The sequence below is a fragment of the Carassius carassius genome, chromosome 46 (assembly GCF_963082965.1).
Source record: "Carassius carassius chromosome 46, fCarCar2.1, whole genome shotgun sequence".
NCBI classification, from domain to species: domain Eukaryota; kingdom Metazoa; phylum Chordata; class Actinopteri; order Cypriniformes; family Cyprinidae; genus Carassius; species Carassius carassius.
Genome location: NC_081800.1, coordinates 19,285,506 through 19,302,236, shown reverse-complemented (window position 1 = coordinate 19,302,236; position 16,731 = coordinate 19,285,506). Strand labels below are relative to the sequence as shown.

The 16,731-nt window shown below is 37.1% G+C and overlaps 2 protein-coding genes across 2 annotated transcripts in view; both read right to left on the bottom strand.

Annotated features, from left to right (window-relative positions):
• Positions 1–9,703, bottom strand: part of LOC132129196 (armadillo repeat-containing protein 1-like) — a 428,278-nt gene extending 418,575 nt beyond the window's left edge. Inside the window, exon 1 of the mRNA XM_059540698.1 lies at positions 9,694–9,703. The gene's annotated coding sequence lies outside the window, so the exon portion shown is untranslated. The remainder of the gene's footprint in view (positions 1–9,693) is intronic.
• LOC132129194 (T-box transcription factor TBX18-like) lies at positions 5,998–15,337 on the bottom strand. Its single transcript, XM_059540697.1, has 8 exons — positions 14,682–15,337; positions 13,548–13,722; positions 12,919–13,020; positions 12,145–12,316; positions 11,515–11,682; positions 10,276–10,340; positions 8,916–9,010; positions 5,998–7,826 (listed from the first exon to the last, which is right to left on the bottom strand). Exons 1-8 carry the CDS (start codon positions 14,902–14,904, stop codon positions 7,165–7,167), a joined length of 1,662 nt encoding a protein of 553 aa, XP_059396680.1. The 5' UTR covers positions 14,905–15,337; the 3' UTR covers positions 5,998–7,164.
• Positions 15,338–16,731: the final 1,394 nt, after the last annotated feature.

The window sequence follows — 16,731 nt, the reverse complement described above, 5'->3', positions numbered from 1 at the left end:
GGTAATGCAAAGCAAGACTCTGAGCTCCCAACATAATCTCCCTTGTGTATGAAACACACTAGTATTCTTGATTGAGGATATTTAAAAAAAAATGTTTTTGGTACTTTAATGTAATTGAATTACTTTGTAATTATTAAGTATATGTAAGTATTTAAGAGAGAGAGCATGTGTGTGTGCATTTTGTGCATACTAGAGCATGTTTTTGGGGCTGCGGCTCGTTGATGTAGCTGTCATGGGAGAGTGGACTCTAGTCCAGGAACCCTCCGGATGGAACCGGTGGGACTCAGAGATCTTCTCTAAAACCTAAATAAACCAAGACTTCCTCACTGCCCACCAGAGAGAAAGTGAGAGAGACTTTTGTCTCTAGATAGCCTTTATATGGTTTGAAATCTGCCAAGTTACTATTACAATAGTTTGTTTCTATGTATCAATTTCATATCCACCCTTGGCAAAATTGTACTGGTAAGTGTTCAGACAATCCATGATAAGCGAATGTTAAACAGATGGTATTGTATTTGTTCAGCTGTTGTCCTTTCTTGTGAGTATATACATGCATGTGTGTTTGGGGGCATGTATTTGATGACAGACTTGGGGTGCAGATTTAATGAGGATGTCATTTTTCAAAGCTGAAGATGTCATGCTTCTTATGTTTGTAAGTGTGTGTGTGTGTGTGTGTGTGAGAGAGAGAGAGAGAGTGTGTGTGTGTGTGTGTGTTTGTAAGGGCAATAGTTGGTATGAGTGACCTTGAGCTTGTTTTAACCATGAAGGTTTAATGCAATCGGTCACTCAATCTTTATGTGTGCACGTCTGAGTTTGTATTCATATCTCTGTGTCCTTGGGCTGTTAAGGAATGCAGGGCTCAAAGGTCACGGTCCATACATCCAGAATACTTTGCATCATGACACACATTTATTTAGCTGTGGGGAGTTTAAAATCGTTGCACCTAGTAGAGATAAAATTTATTCTATTCCACTCATCTAAACCTGTCAATGTGACTTGTTTTATTACTCCGTCCTTTGCTGTTTTTATCAGTTTATCTTCTAAACTATGCTTTTTTATTGCAGTGCTTGCAATGCATGACAGATATGTATTGATATTAAATTTTCTTGTACATTTTTGTTACATTTTGATAAACTCTTTTGTTCAACAGTGAAAAGATTTGCATATTCAATTTGATTTTGATTTGGTCTCTTCGGTCTATTTTAGATGCAATAAATCCATAATTAAATACCAGCACAATGATATCCAATATTGATCAAATTCCAAAACGTACTTTTTTAAAACACTGTTTTAAAGCTGTTTTCTTGCTTTTTTCCTGGTGGAAATGTCAGTCCAGTTTTATTAATTTCTGCTCATTTACACACATCCCTAAATTTTGTAACTTGGCAGATATTTACATTTATAGATTTGGCTGGTACATTTATCCAAAGTGTTTTTACAGTGCATTTACAGTATTAGTTTTTTTTTTTTTGTGAAAATCAAACCCAAAACCTTGCTGTTGCTGATCCCAACAGTTGCACCATGGCATAATTAAAAGTCATTTGTCAAACTTAGATTTTCATGAATAATTTCAGGACCCCCAGATCTGACACACAAAAATATGTTTACAAATGTAAACACCCTCATTTGTGCCAAAACACACATTATTATCACCAGTCATCAGATGATTCATGTCAATACCTAACAGATTTTCATTTCTCTTTTTTTCCTCCTCCTGGAAAAGATCTCATAGGGCTCCCAAGCATTTCACTGCTCCTCTCTCCCTTCCCCTTCTCTCTTTTACTGCTGTGGACACTCATCTCTCTCCTGTCCTACTCCTTCCTCCCTCCCTCTCCCAGGCTGAAATAGTGATCATGGCTGCTGTTTCATCGGCTCTTTGCACTTCTCACTTCTATTAAGATTGATGGTGTGCTGTGCTATAAAAGACTGCTAAGTCTGGCCATAGCATGAAGGAGGGGACCGGACAGGGAAAGAGGCCATGCCAGCCCTCTGCATTCTGCTGCTAATGGGACGAGAGAAGTTAGATGTGTGTGTGAGTGTGTATGTGGGATGTCACTATTTATGCTGCATGCAAAAGACAAATGGTCTTTGCTGTTAACTAACCGGCCAATATACACGTACATGCTCCTTTTTTCCCTTTCCTTGTTGGATTGAACTCTGATTTTTGTTAAAAATGTCAAATTTTGACAGTAGCAGTCACATTAGCATAATATTTGCATACTTGATTTGGGGTCTGTATTTTGCATTACATATGTTTACAATCACTTTCTGTGATTTTGAAAATTTGTGTGCTCCAACCATCACAAAATTCAAATAGAATCACAATCCCCTTTGCACAGTCAGCTGTCAATCAGTCTTGAGGGTGGGGTTTATCAGTAGGCTATAGTTGGAAAGAATGCAAATATGAAATAGCAAATGTGTTATTTTCTATTACTATTCCAAAATGACAGAATCATTTAAAGACACTGGAAATGCAATTGCAAATGGATATTTCCATTTAAAATTTGTCAGACGTTACATACACAGAAAAGAAAATGTAAACACAAATGTCCTGACTATTATTCCATATACATAGGATATTTAATTTAAAACTAAACCATGCAGGCATTAAGAATTACATCAAATTAAACAAATGTAATGTGACAAGTTATGTTACATGTAACAAAGAATTGTGACACATTGATATTTGGCTATAAATATATATACAGGTATTTAGTTCTAAACCATCCTAATTTTAAGTCATTTTTATCTGTCTGAGAAGTGGAGGAAGATAAAAACCATGTCACTTTCATACCTTTGTGTTTCTTTTTCTTTTATGAGTGTGTGAAGGAAGGTGTGTGATGAAAGCTGACTGTGAGTGGGCTGAGCTGACCTTATCTATGATTTGCATTTCAGTTTTGATTTATCCAAGCCACAGATCGTTTAGACGCCTGGCAAGAAACAGAGAAGACTTTTATAGAAGAGATCAGTTTCTCTCACGCAGACACTGTACATAAACAGAGTTTAACGGTTAATGGGGGAGGAGAATAAGGAAGTCTCTCATAATAGTTTTTCATGGTTATTTATATATAGAGAGGCAAATATGACCATAGATCGACATTCATCATGGCCAGATATAAGGCTCTGAAAACAGGATTGAACCATAGCCATTAATCAGACAGGTGGTGGGATTTGATGACAAAGATTAAATGAGTGTAAGAGACACCAGTCAGCTTTAGATTACTGCAACTGTCATCAAATACCCCCCAGGCCATTAACGGGTCACACAGACCCTCGCGCCCCCCTACATACACATATCAGTAGCCACCAGCACAGATCGACCCTATACACCACAGGTGCTCTTCCTGGAACACCCATGAGCACCAGCGGACATACACACGCTGTCCACTTGTCCTTTCACACTTGTAAGAAAATCTTCTTTGGGCCAATGTTAGTCTACCTTTAAAAACAGAGAAAATATAGATACAATTATATTTTACTTTACATTTATTGAAATATAAATGAATCCCTAAATGACATATTCACAAAATGAGGGTTTATTTTAAAGTTCTTATAAGGCTTATATTATGCAAACGGGGACATTAAATAGCAATATTATAACCATAAGCATTTATTAATGCAGTTGCTATGAGAATTAATTGCACAATTGCAATTAACACTGTTTTTTTAGACTAACAATGATATATGAGATCTTAATGACAAGTGGACAGAGGTAAAGTATTATCTAACCAAAAAATTGTGTTTTAAGTGTAAAATACTCTTTCCTCTCCTCATCACCATATCATTTTGGAGAATATCCGCTGAACACAAGAAGCATGCGCTCTTCTGTGTCATCTGTGCTCTACGTATGCGCTGTTTTCATTAAAATCAAAGCGTAAATACATGTAGAAAACATATCCTTCTGTTGCGGCTGACACAGATGCTTTGTTCAGCGGATATTCTCCAAAATGGCGCTACGGTGATGCAGGGAGACCCAGAGGAGACAAATTGTTGAAAAAATTCATTATTTTTGTTTTCCTAGCATACAAAAAGTATTCGCGTCACTTCATAAAATTCAGATTGAATCACTGATGGCAGATGGACTATTCTGATGATGTCTTTCATACATTTCTGGACCTTGAAAGTGCAATTTACTTAGTCTTTGGGACAGTCACAAGCCTCCCAGTTTTAATCCAAAATATATTAAATCATGTTCTGAAGACAAATAAAGCTTTTACGGGTTTGGAACTACATGGGGGTAAGTAATTAATGACAAAATTTTCATTTTTGGTTGGAATAACCTTTAACACTTTTTTTATGATGTGTCACGATTGTTTGACCTCATCATAAAAAGAAAGACATGGATTTCTAAAATATCATATAGTATCGAGCGTTTGTATTAGTAATAGGCAATGCAGAACACAAGGCTCCTCTCTAAAGTAAATTGTAAAGCATGCTATTAGTGGGTATGGAAGTTAAATGTCAGACCAAATAGTAATGTACCAGGAGACACATGGATGAATATATTTAACAGTGCATGGTAATATGATGTTGGCTGAGTTGCACAGATGGAAATAAGTCTTGCTTTCTTCCCAAACCATAATGGACGTATGAGGAGCTGTTAAACAAGAATAAATTATACATGATTTGTGTGAACAGTTGAATGTAATGTTCTGCCCTTTCTAGGTTGTTTTGGGGTCTTAATGACTAAAGATCAGACACAATTTTCTGTAACTCTCTATACTTGAATGTTGAAAAGATGTAAATGTGCAAAAGATAGATTGCACAATCAATAAAAATCCTCTTGAAGTAGATAATTGACGTCTGTAAGACCTGTGAGATGAAGTCAGGAGTGTGAAAATGTAATACTGTGTTGGCTGTGTAGAGAGATGATGGTGCCAGGCAGTGAGGGACTGAAAGTTGATCCTGTATGCCAACACACTGACAGGAAAAGAGAGCTTTGGCAGAATAGTGGTGACCAGTACAGAAGGCATGTTAGCCAGTCAATCTAAAAAGCATCTGTAGATGAGTTATATGACACTTTATTGCTGGATATGAAAATCATTATGGACAAAAATAAACAAGCTTCTTTTTCATTTGCTTTTAAATTATTGTGATAACTGCAAATGGATGGTTATTTTTTATAGTAATTAAAGTGAACTGTATATGTGTAAATAATTATTCTCTTTATATACAGTATGTATCTATAATGTGTGTGACATTTGTTAAATGATTGATGACATGAGTTAATGTCCTCATGTTTACTGATAATGAGCCAGCAATGTGAGTGTGTGTGCATAAGGATATGGGTGTATGCAAGGTTTGCTAACCATATGGGGCTATCACCTGTTAGTGAGATACAGCAAGCCAACCATTCCTCTGTTCTAAAATAAAAAAGCACCGAACAACCTTTCTCTGCATATGCTGTTTGTCCATCACCTTTAGTCCATAACAGGTGTCTCACGTGTTCTGGTTTCGAAGACAGACCAATGACAACATGTATTTAAACACTCCTAATACAAATTCTTAGTGCTGTTTGATTATTTAATGTTAAAAAAAATTGGCCAAATTTCAAACACTACCTGTTTCAAGTCCCCTAATTTATTTTTATATCTGTGGTATATTAGGTATTGACAGTTAGTAGTGTTCAGAAGGTCTTGCATAACCTCCTTAAGATACACATACATTCTCAACTGCAACCTAACACATTACAAGTACATGACGATGGTGTGTGTAATGTCACACTCATTTACCGTTTCGCATGAACAGAACAATGTTGTTGGCATGTATGATCTCTCAGTGACAGAAGTTCACTTTTGTTTTTAGACTGTTTAAACTGTAAGGTCGCAAGTTCAGACTTTATGTCTTTGTGTGCATGAATGCATTTTGTTTGTGTGTGTGCTGCTCTCCAGGAGCCCCTGGTGGTATTTTTCATTTGTTAGGCATTCAGAACCTTTGCCTGACCCCAAAAGAAGCATCTGATGCTGAAACACACATGCACACACTCCACAATTATCCTTTAGCATATGGGTATATTTTATTTGGCTCAAAGGGTTTTCGAATTCTCAGGCCAACAAGAGTCAAACATGGAGGAAATGTCTATTGTGGCCACTCTGGCAAAAAAGCCTGAATACGAAAAAGCAAGTATTTAAAATTGCTGTTAAGTGCAAGTGAAATCTTTATACAGTTTCAATAATATTCATTTTCTCCATATTTGTGAAAAAGGGAAAAGCATTCTTTTTGGTCCTTGGATTAAGAGCGAGACAGCTGACCTGGAATCAGCATGTATCTCGTGGTAGGACTATAATCTTTCTGAAGAATGCCAATGGTTTTATTTATAAAGTGTGAGAATTATCATCTCAGATCACATTTCATTCAGCCTTGTCTGTTCCAAGATTTGGACAGCAGTGCTGATCCAGAGCAAAACCCTTTGACTTGGAGAGAATTTGTAAACACTAGCCCACGGTTCCTTTTTCTTTGTCCAGTTTCATATTAAACCACATTATCTGCCATAGATTAGATGCTGGGTGGATATGCTTAAAACCTCAGCACAAACAAGACGATTGCCCAGAGTGACAGTTACCTGCTGATTGTCACCTTGCAAACTATGTAGTTAAAAAGTAATGTCAATGCAGCCTGTGTTTGTGACATCACTTCTTGTCTTTTTTCAGTCTGCTCACTTTTAAGTGCCAAACTCTGTTTTATTGTCCATAAGATGCTGAGTCCAGCCTCACAAAAGTCATCTGTTAAACTCCTCACACTTCTACCAGAAGTTCAGGGGTCTCATTGAACCTTGATGAGATCTGATGGTTCATATCCTTTTATGCTGTGAAAAAGTGTCTGTAAAGTATTTTCTGGCTTTCCCACATTATTCTTCAGGCATTTCCATACCCTTATGTCCAATAATGGTCTGTGCTGCTTCATCAGAATGATTTTTAAGATATAAAGGCTGTTTAAAAATATCCACAATGTGATCTTCAGCTGTCATTTACATAAAACATAAATGATATTGTAGATTTGTCTCCTTTCCGTTTCATTGCAGTATGTCCGTCTCTCAACTCTTGCGAAAGTGATGAACCTCCAGGAGATAATAAATTATACTATTGACTAGTCCTCAACTAGTTGATACTCAAAGAAAACATTCTCAGCTGAGTTTGAAGTCCATCAAAGTTTTTGGGATGCAGGTCATGCCATGTGGGCTGTCACCTGGGAGGTGGAGCTTGTCAACCCCAAAGTCCGTGAGTCAAAAAGATTCTGTTGACTACTGCTGAGCATGTGCAGACTGTCCACAGTGGCTAGAACCTGCCTGTCTGTCAGTGTCCCGCTCGGGGAGGACCCAAGGAATGAACTTTGTGTAACTGCTGTTTTTTCAGTGCTGGTGGCCAGGTGAGGAGAAGTGGAGAAGTTGTAACCATAGAGACCATATGGGCTGTGCAGGCGGAACCCATTATAGGAACCCTGTGTGCTCTGATTGGTAGAAAATGCATTATGGGTGTGGCTGGGCATTAGGTACTGCAGCTGGGAGGTTGTGCTTGGCATTCCGTGGATCTGGATTGGGAGGCCAGTCTGTGTACACGAGAATGCTTCACCTTCTGTCCCGTTCACATACATGGAGCTCCGAGTCGAGGAAAACGCATCTGCTGCTGGGCTGGCCAGTCGACTGTAGGAGTCTGCGGAGAAGGGAGGGGCATAGCGATGGAGTGGGTGGCTTGTTCGACTGCAGGTGGAGTAATCACACACTGGCCCCGCCCCCGAAGCCAGGTTGAATGTAGGGGACGAGCATGAGGATGAGGACAGCAGATGCGAGTGTGCTGAGGACCCAACAAGACCATGAGAGCCGGCTGCACCTGTGAGCAGTCATACATTTCAATTACACATGATTCATATAAAACATATACATATAACATAAAAAAATACAGATATATAGACCTTGTGCATCAGAGAAACATTTTTAGAATTTTGTCTTGGAACTTTTTTGCATCTCTAGCATCACTGTTGAAGAGTAATTAGCTGGTGAAGTAGACTTACTTATTGCAGAATTAACAAAAGTTATTGTAATTTTCAAATTGTAATGTTCGTACCTTCATGCTGTGGAAATACAAAGTGCTGAAATGGGGTGGAGCTACATAAAGGCTATAGTAAACAAAATCAAATTGATTCTTTAACTATTTTAAAAATACTTCAGTTTTCTAATACAAAATTTCATACTTGACGAATTGCCTTATTTTCACATTTAAAATGTAAAATGTTATTTATATTATTTTTTTTGAATTCTTTCATTCTGCAATCCTATTAAAATTGCAATTCTACATCCTGTTTCGTATAGTTCACCCCAAAATTTTTTTATTAGCTTCACCTTGTTCCCAACAACATTTAACCCTACTGACGTTCATTGTATCATTAAAAATTTTAGACATTTTACAGTATATTCTCTTGCATTCCACAGAAAAAAGTAATACAGGTTTGAAATGACAGTACAAAAAATGGATTAAAGGGTTAACGCTCCCTCTGAGGGTGCACAACTCTTTTTATTCCAAAGAAATTAAAGGTGTGTGGTCACATTTATCATTGTTCTGCAAAAGATTCACTTGCAAGGTTCATTTGCTCAATTCACTGTCCGATTTGGAGTTTTGTATGAGGACGAAACAAATCCCCACATAATGTTTTGCTTATTTTCAAGTTGGTCACATGAATTTGCAAAATGGAGCAACAAAAACCTTCTTGGTGTGAGCAGTGCTTCTTACATCTCTACGCTATTGAGAATAGACAACGAGACAAAACCTTTTTGCTTGGAAAATTTCTCTGCAATTTAACCAATGTGACACCTTAATTCTAAACAAATACTTATAAACCCATTGTGCAAGAATGTATTAAGGCAGGGAAACACACACACACACACACACACAGACTCACATATATATAAACACATACAGTACCTTGTTTAGTGATTCCAGGGATGTCCTCAAATGTCAGGGCTCTCAGTGAGGGCCGCCAGAACGCATATGATTCAACTAGAGCCTCTAGTCCCATCCTACAATGAACAAGCATTCTGATTAATAAACATATGCCACTCTTTAAAGATATACAGAAACTCTCAATATGCTTACAAAAACAAAGGCAAGAGTGATTCAGTAAAGCACTCAGTCCACTTAGCAGAAAAACTTTCCAACAGGGTGTTCAGTCCTGCCAGCCATCTTAGTACAAAGCCCTTTCCTTATCAGTGTGTACTTGGACATTAAAGCAGAGCAGGTAATGAAGAACATAAAGTGTGTGTGTTGGGGTATGTGATGGCAAGGCTATAATTATTTTCACATAGCTTTATCGGTGGGATCAGACATAGAGTGCAGGAAGCCACAGTTAAAGCTTTACGAGGAGAGAGAAAGAAAAATGGAGGGGAAGTAATAGTGGTGATCGGTGCGCCTTGTTAACGTGGACATTACCCCACCCCCTCTGCTGTACCACTCAGGCGATAATTCACACAAGATGCCTCAACTTGTTTCCACCCCAGTTTTATCAGCTACACCACTTGAGCTATCAAGTAGCCGAGTTTGTTTAGCAAACTGCTAAACTTTTCCTGTAACACTGAGACACGGGGCTTGGTCTAAGTGCGCTGCGAGACCTTGCAGAGGGATGGAGGCAAACGTGGATGTACGTGGTCTGGTGTGATTCAGTGGGGTGTTAGAAACGCTCTCGTTTAAATCTAATGAGCAGAGTTAAACTTCCCCACTGAGCTTGCGAGAAGTGTCGCACAAGCCTTATTTCTGAACAGCCTCCATTTCCTGTTTGCGCATTTATTATTTCTCTTGTTTTATGTGAAGATGGAGATTATTTTTACTGTGCTGTGCATTCAGTTATACATTTATTTTGTGTAGGGGCTTTTAATGTGACACTGTTTTTATGTTTATTTTGTCTGGGCTTCACTGGAATATTTTAGTTTGGCTGAAAGAAGACTTTTCCCTTTGGATAAACAATTATCCGATAATCCTTTAATATGGTTTGATAGTTCTGAAATAACTACATTTTGATGTCAGAATTTGAACACGTTTGTTCAAAAACGTTTGTTGCCTCAAAGAGAGCTAGAGATATGTAAATGTAATAAAGTGTAATTTATCTACTGCCTTACAAAAAGAAAAAAAAAAGAGCAGAAACTACACACCTTGTCCAAATTTAGTAAGACTATGATCTATTCTGTGCTAGATGGGTTTGACTCAAGAACCTTGGAAGACATTTTCCCTCAGTGCCAGTATTAGTGTACTGGTTAAACAAAGATCTTTACATATAGTTTACTATATTTACCTGTTTCTTCCAGAGTCTCTGAATCCTTTTGCAAATGGGTTCCTGTCGATCTTCAGTCTTGTTATCTGTAAAAGATCCATACACAAAACACATTCTCCTTACTGACCCAAAGCCTGTAATGTCAAATTCCCTGACCTAGCACCAGTGACCCTTATCCCACAATGCAATGTGTGTGGATTTATTTTAAAAGCTTTTTGCTTCCACATATATGTGTGAGAAAAAGCATGTGTGTCGTGTTTTTATAAGCTCAGACAAATGGATGACATGATTTCGAAAACTTGGTAACATGAAAATGATAAGATTTCGAGCTCTAACTTATCTAAAACATGCTCCGGTATTAATCTTTTAGCAAATCAAAACAAACTTAATTTTAATTAAATTAACTTTTTTCCTTTTGTTGCAATTTATCAATACATTGCTTCTGAACTGCTGGCACAGGAAAGTCGATGCATATTCCTAAATAAACACTTATGTAACTGTGCTCTTTATAAATAAATGACCCTTTATGGGGTGCTGCTCATTTTTTTAGTCTCATAGAGGCTTTGATCTATGGATGCAGAGAACAAGAACCCTTCAACTCCCAGCTGCTTTAGGCAATTTGTATAATTATCTCAATTAAGCATCTCGTACATTAGGTCAATTTTCCAAAATGTTTAACCTAAATAAGAGAGTTCTGCAATTTAATTGGGTTTATTATAAAAATAACTATTATAGTCACAAAAGAATAGCTTAGCTTTATGCATTGTCTGTAAGCAGCATAATGAGGATGGTATGGCACCTGAGACAAAAACATAAAATGTTTCTAAATTATACAGGCTAGTATAGAGTCCAGATAATTCTGTTGATTCTTGTTTATAGCTGATTACTGTTTTAATTTTGCTTATCTTGTAACAAAAAAATAAAATGATTTATATTGATAATACTTGCTCCTGTTGTGCTTGCTGGTTTTTATTTTTTATTTTTTACATTTTCTTTCTTTAGCAGTGTTAAGCTAATGTACATTAACATTTTGTCTTGCTTGCCTGGACTTATAAAAAATTAACAGGCATTTTTGTTGTGACTTTCCTGCATGTTTATTTGTTTTATAAAAATCATGATTTAATAATGTAATCTAATAAAAGGAAATGGCACTGAGTCCTCTTCATTTTAAGAATTTATGTGACATTTAGTAGCAGTTTTTATGATTAGTGTAATCAAATTGTGCACTGCATAGTTATAGCATGATGTGGAGTCAATTACCTGTTGGTTTTGGTATGCAGTCACCGTTGTGAAGACCGTTTCAGGGAAGGAAAATACTTTGACACCATCCCCAGTGGGAACCGCCTTAACGGGTGAGAGTTCTTCACCGCACTCCTTACGGATGACGTGGACACGGGGCTGGTACTTGTGCATAGAGTGGAGAATGATCTGGAAAACATTACATTGCGCATCCGTGTTTAGAATGGGAAACGGAGGAATTACCAAAGCTGTTTTCTACCTCAATAAAAACACACATGCCTCCATTTTCAAAGGCTAAACAGGCCTCTAACTGCCTCGCCCTGGGATGCTTTCAATTGAGTTTGTTTACAACCCTCCACATTACAACATTTTTAGGCCTTTAAAAAAATCCAGCAAAACTAAATGCACACCAGGCGACAATGGCTAGCATGTTTGTATGGGGTGCCGGAAAAGAGTTGTCTAATTATAACTTTTAATTTATTTCAAAATCACAGAAGGAAATTCTGCTCTGCTTCACAAACTCATCAAACGTTAATATGTTTACAGGTTTCCTCTCAGGCCTAACAGAGTAGACATAGAAGAAATGTGATTTTTTTCTGATCAGTATACAGTAATTTCTTCTGGGATATAAATAGCAAAATATTCTCTCACATGGCCTTGGTCGTCGAGCTCATTGTTGGTCAGTTTGAGTTTGTCGAAGCTTAAAACTTGGCGCATCCACGTCTCACCGGAAGCAGGCGAATCAGGATGAATGTAGACACGCGGAGGGACCGGAGAGTCGGCGTTACCCGCTACCATCCACTTCGAGCTGTGGTACACGTACCTTGGAAGAGAAAAAGAGTCAGTGTCACATAATGTGAATTTTAGATAGTATAACACATGGCTCAACCTTTCAAAGCAATTTCTGTCAGAAATTTTCTGAACGCAATGTATGTGAGGTTCGTCGCGCGCAATGCAAATGTTTTGTAGTAACCCTAGTACAGGTCTAAGACCTTAAAGATCTTTAAAACAAAACAGCTTTCTGTGATGTAAAAAGATATGTAAAAAAATAAGTAGGCCTATTTTTTTTTTTACATATTTTTTCACATATATATATATATATAGGCTATACGTATGTATGTTGATTCAGAACCCTCTTAATCCGCTCTCATTAAGATGCACAGAGCAGCCCGGGCCCGCTATAAACTAACGACCCATAGGCAAACTGGACCTTCAGGTCAAGCTCCCAAAAGGGCATCGCAAAAGGCCGTACCGAACATGTCAACAACGTCCGGGAATGTCATTTGTTGAGACGGCTAGTTCAAAATGTTCAATATTATGTTTGCACATTTTTTTGTTTGTTTCGATTATTTGTCTACAATAGCCGCAGCATGCAGGCTGCCCTACAGCGACAAGTTGGTAAGACAAATTTCGTAAATTGCTCACCTGTACCGTTTGTTGTCGACAGGAACAATATCCATCGCGACATAATACTGTTGATGAGGATCCAGTCCCGCAATCTTTACTCTCATCGCGGGAAACATTCGCCTAGGGATAAAATGCATTGTATATTAATATTTTATTTTGGCCTAGCTACATTTAAGTGCGGAGTTTTTACCTTAACGTGGGCATATTTTTTACTAAAATATGTAATTTCAATTAATGTTGTGTAATTTGTTCAATAATTTAAATACATTGTCATTATGAATGAATACAATTCCACAAAAATCAACATCAAATACAAACGTAGCTAAGTAATGCACACCACGACTAATATAAAAAAAAAATATTAAATACATAGGCCTATATGTATTTTTTTTAATCTTCGACATTTTGGCACTTTTAGGGACATTTTCAAAAAAATTTGTTAAATGTAGGCTAGTATTCAATTCCTCCATGTATCTGAAAGTAACATTTAAATCTAACATGTGTCAAAGGAGACTATAGCGTAGCCTATTTTACTAAAAACTATTTTACTAGTCTTTCTATTACCACTATATTCAAATACAAATGTTGAATATTGTAATATTTAGCTCATAATTATTAAATTTTTCAACATGTTTTGTGTGATGCACCTGCCGGCTTTGGTGATGATCATTTCAGTTCCTATCTCGTGGAATCGCTTCCACAGGTCTGAGCCCTGCAGGTCCACGCGCATCTCCTCCCCGGAGCTCGTGCCTGATTGCACGAGGACCTGCGAGCCTTTGGATGCAGGTTGTGAGCTATCCAACAACACGTCCTCAGACTCCGCTAAGAAAGACAGAAAAATTGTTCTCGATTATTTAATATTTTAATTACCTGCAGAAAACTTTTAATTTAAACTACTGTTGCAATAACGACCGAGTGTTGAAGTGGCATGCAGAGGAATTTGCGATGGTTGGCTCATAAGCCATTGCAAGTATTTATAAACTTTTTATATTTTAATGTTGGTAAACATTACAGTGCAATTATAAATAACCTGCAGTTTTTTTTTTTTTTTTTTGACGTTATGGTTGTTTCATTTATTTGGTTTGGCGCCAACTTAGTCATGGAATTATTGTTAAGAATTAGGCTACATTTATATTAACCATACATTTGTGACGAATTACATTAAAAAGAAAAACAACTCTAAGAGACAGAAAAAGTGAATTGACTTTTTATCCATATTATTCTACAACAGTTAGCCTGTTTATTTATTTATTTATTATTTTATTTTATTTTTTATTATTATTATTATTTTTTATGAGTAGGCCTATGTAGGATTTCGTGAAAGCAAGTTAATTTGAGTGTTTATGATTGTGGCCAAACTCATAAATAGAATAGATAAGTCACTCTCTTAGTGCCTATATTTATGAGACTTCTTAATTGTGTTATTTTGTTTTTGTCCACTATATTTCTCGTCTTTTGTCACCGTGCTTCACTCCATTACACCTTTAAATTACAAAGGTGTTTTACGTTTTACGTTTGTTAGTAAAAAAAAAACGTATCTTTAATGTGAATTATTGTTTGGCATTTATTTAGAAGCCTGCATTATACTGGAGAAAATACAGAATAACGACGGGTGTAGGCTATTTTCTTCGTACAGTGTTACTTTACAGCTGACAGAATTACAAATATAAAAATATAGCCTAAATATAAAATACAAAATTGATATGTTTTGCGTACGTGTCACGCAGAATTATTATTTCTAACCGGTTTAGTTGCAGTCAAAATTCTAGAAGGCTACTTACGGGATTCGTCGCTTGCGCAGTCTGTCTCACAACTCCTGGTGCTTGGAGTTCTCTCAGTCCGGGGCTGCGGGCTTTCTGTCAGGTTCGACACCTCGTTTTCCTTCTCACAACAGTTTTCATTGTCCTCCTCCAGCTTTCTTTTTTTCTCCGTGCCAATAAGTGCTTCTACCGAGAATGCGTGCGCTTTAAGGCTCATACACGGGGACCGTCGTTTCTCAGCCATGGTAACAAACCGAGAAGACCGATTGGCCAGGAAAGAGAAGTTCACGAGAAGTGCATTTGCAACAGCACTTAATCTAGCATTCCTTGAGTCAGAATAGTCCGCTTCAGTAGCTAATTACCACGGGCGATGTGACAAAGACGTTGAAAACGAAGCGACAGTCAATTTAAAACAGTCTCATCGGTCTGTCAACGCGTACAGACACCGAGACAGTGGCCGGGATTCGTTAAAGTGCCAATAACCATGAGAGAAGATGGGTGTGGCTGCCTCACGTCAATCACCGGTGGCGCACAGCGTTTCGGCCCCTCGTGTAGAAAGTTCCGCCCATAAGTGGTAAAGCGGCCTGGCAGAATGAATCATCTCTCGCTCACTGAGCTCCAGTCATGCTCGTGGCATTGCGATAATTTTCACACTCCGACTGCACATGCTCCACATGCTTCCGCATTACCTCCCCACTAGCCCTCGTGAGCCAATCGTGTAGAATTATTCCCAAATCTACGCCTGTATCTTCTTGAGGCCCAGCAATAAGACCTGTCAAACCTAACCTGACATGAGACGTGCAGTCTATAGTTTCTGAATACAAGTCCCCAAGAAGCACTAATTTTTACTAGGAGATACAATTTCCAGGTATAAATCCTCAAAACAAATGCCATTATTGTTGATATATATATATATTGTTGTTATAATACATTATTTTTGGATTTTTAAAACGCCTGACTGCAAAATACAATACAAAATAGCATATTTTGATTTAAAAAAGTGTAGGTAGCCTAGTGTTTGCATTGATTTTAATACATTTAAATAGCCTATAAATTAGACAAATTTACAATGCAATTATGAATAACCTTCAGTTATAGTTAAGTTTTTTTTTCTTTAAACACAAGGCTGAGCATTATGATTGATGGTGTTTGTGTTTCTTGTTTGTCTATTAGGCAATATAATGAAATCGAAGGGAGAACATTTCAGAGGGTTTCAAAGAAACTGGGATTTTGAAAAAGAATGTACTTGGCCAAATATCAATTTGTCTTAAACCTGTTTTTACCGAGAAATTTTTTCTTCCAAATTTAGGCCAAGTCGCGTAAGTTATCATGCTTTAGATGATTCGATTTATTTAAACCGATGTGATTTTTAGAGCATGTTGTGGCTGTAATGTAGATGCTCCATCTACCTGCCGTTTGGAACGTGCGAATTATTGCACGGTCATTTGGAGAGTTCTTGTCCCACGCGCAAGTGAGAATCCTTTGGAGCACGCCTGTGTATTATGCACATACACAATGCGTGTTGACTTTCTGTTAACAAATAAAAAAATATGATGAGCTAGAAAAATATTTCTTGTTTATTTATAAACATAGCCTATATGATAAAGAGACGTGACATAAATTTTATACGCTATTTTATTTTAAAACCATAGCTATTTTATAAAATGTATTATTTATTAGCCTATAAAATAATGTTATTAAAATACCATTAATTACAATTTTAAAAAGCTTAAATTACATTCTTTATAATCTTTATAAGTCAATTGTCTGTGCTAAAGCAGCAATATTTAGCGCTGTACATTCATAAAATAAATAGACTATGCGTATGAAATTAAAATATAAAATAGCCTATACCAGACGTATACAGGAAACTGGCATTTTAATACACTGTTGATTATTTTCGTACAGTTTACCGCATGCTCCAGTGAATTACAGACAAAATCTTAACTCACTCTTCATTTGATGTCGCGGCACTTCCAGATCGCATTAACCACTATTATGCTGTACAATACAAATACGAAAAAGTATATGGATATTTTTTTTTTCCGTATTGTGATGGCCTAAATGTCTG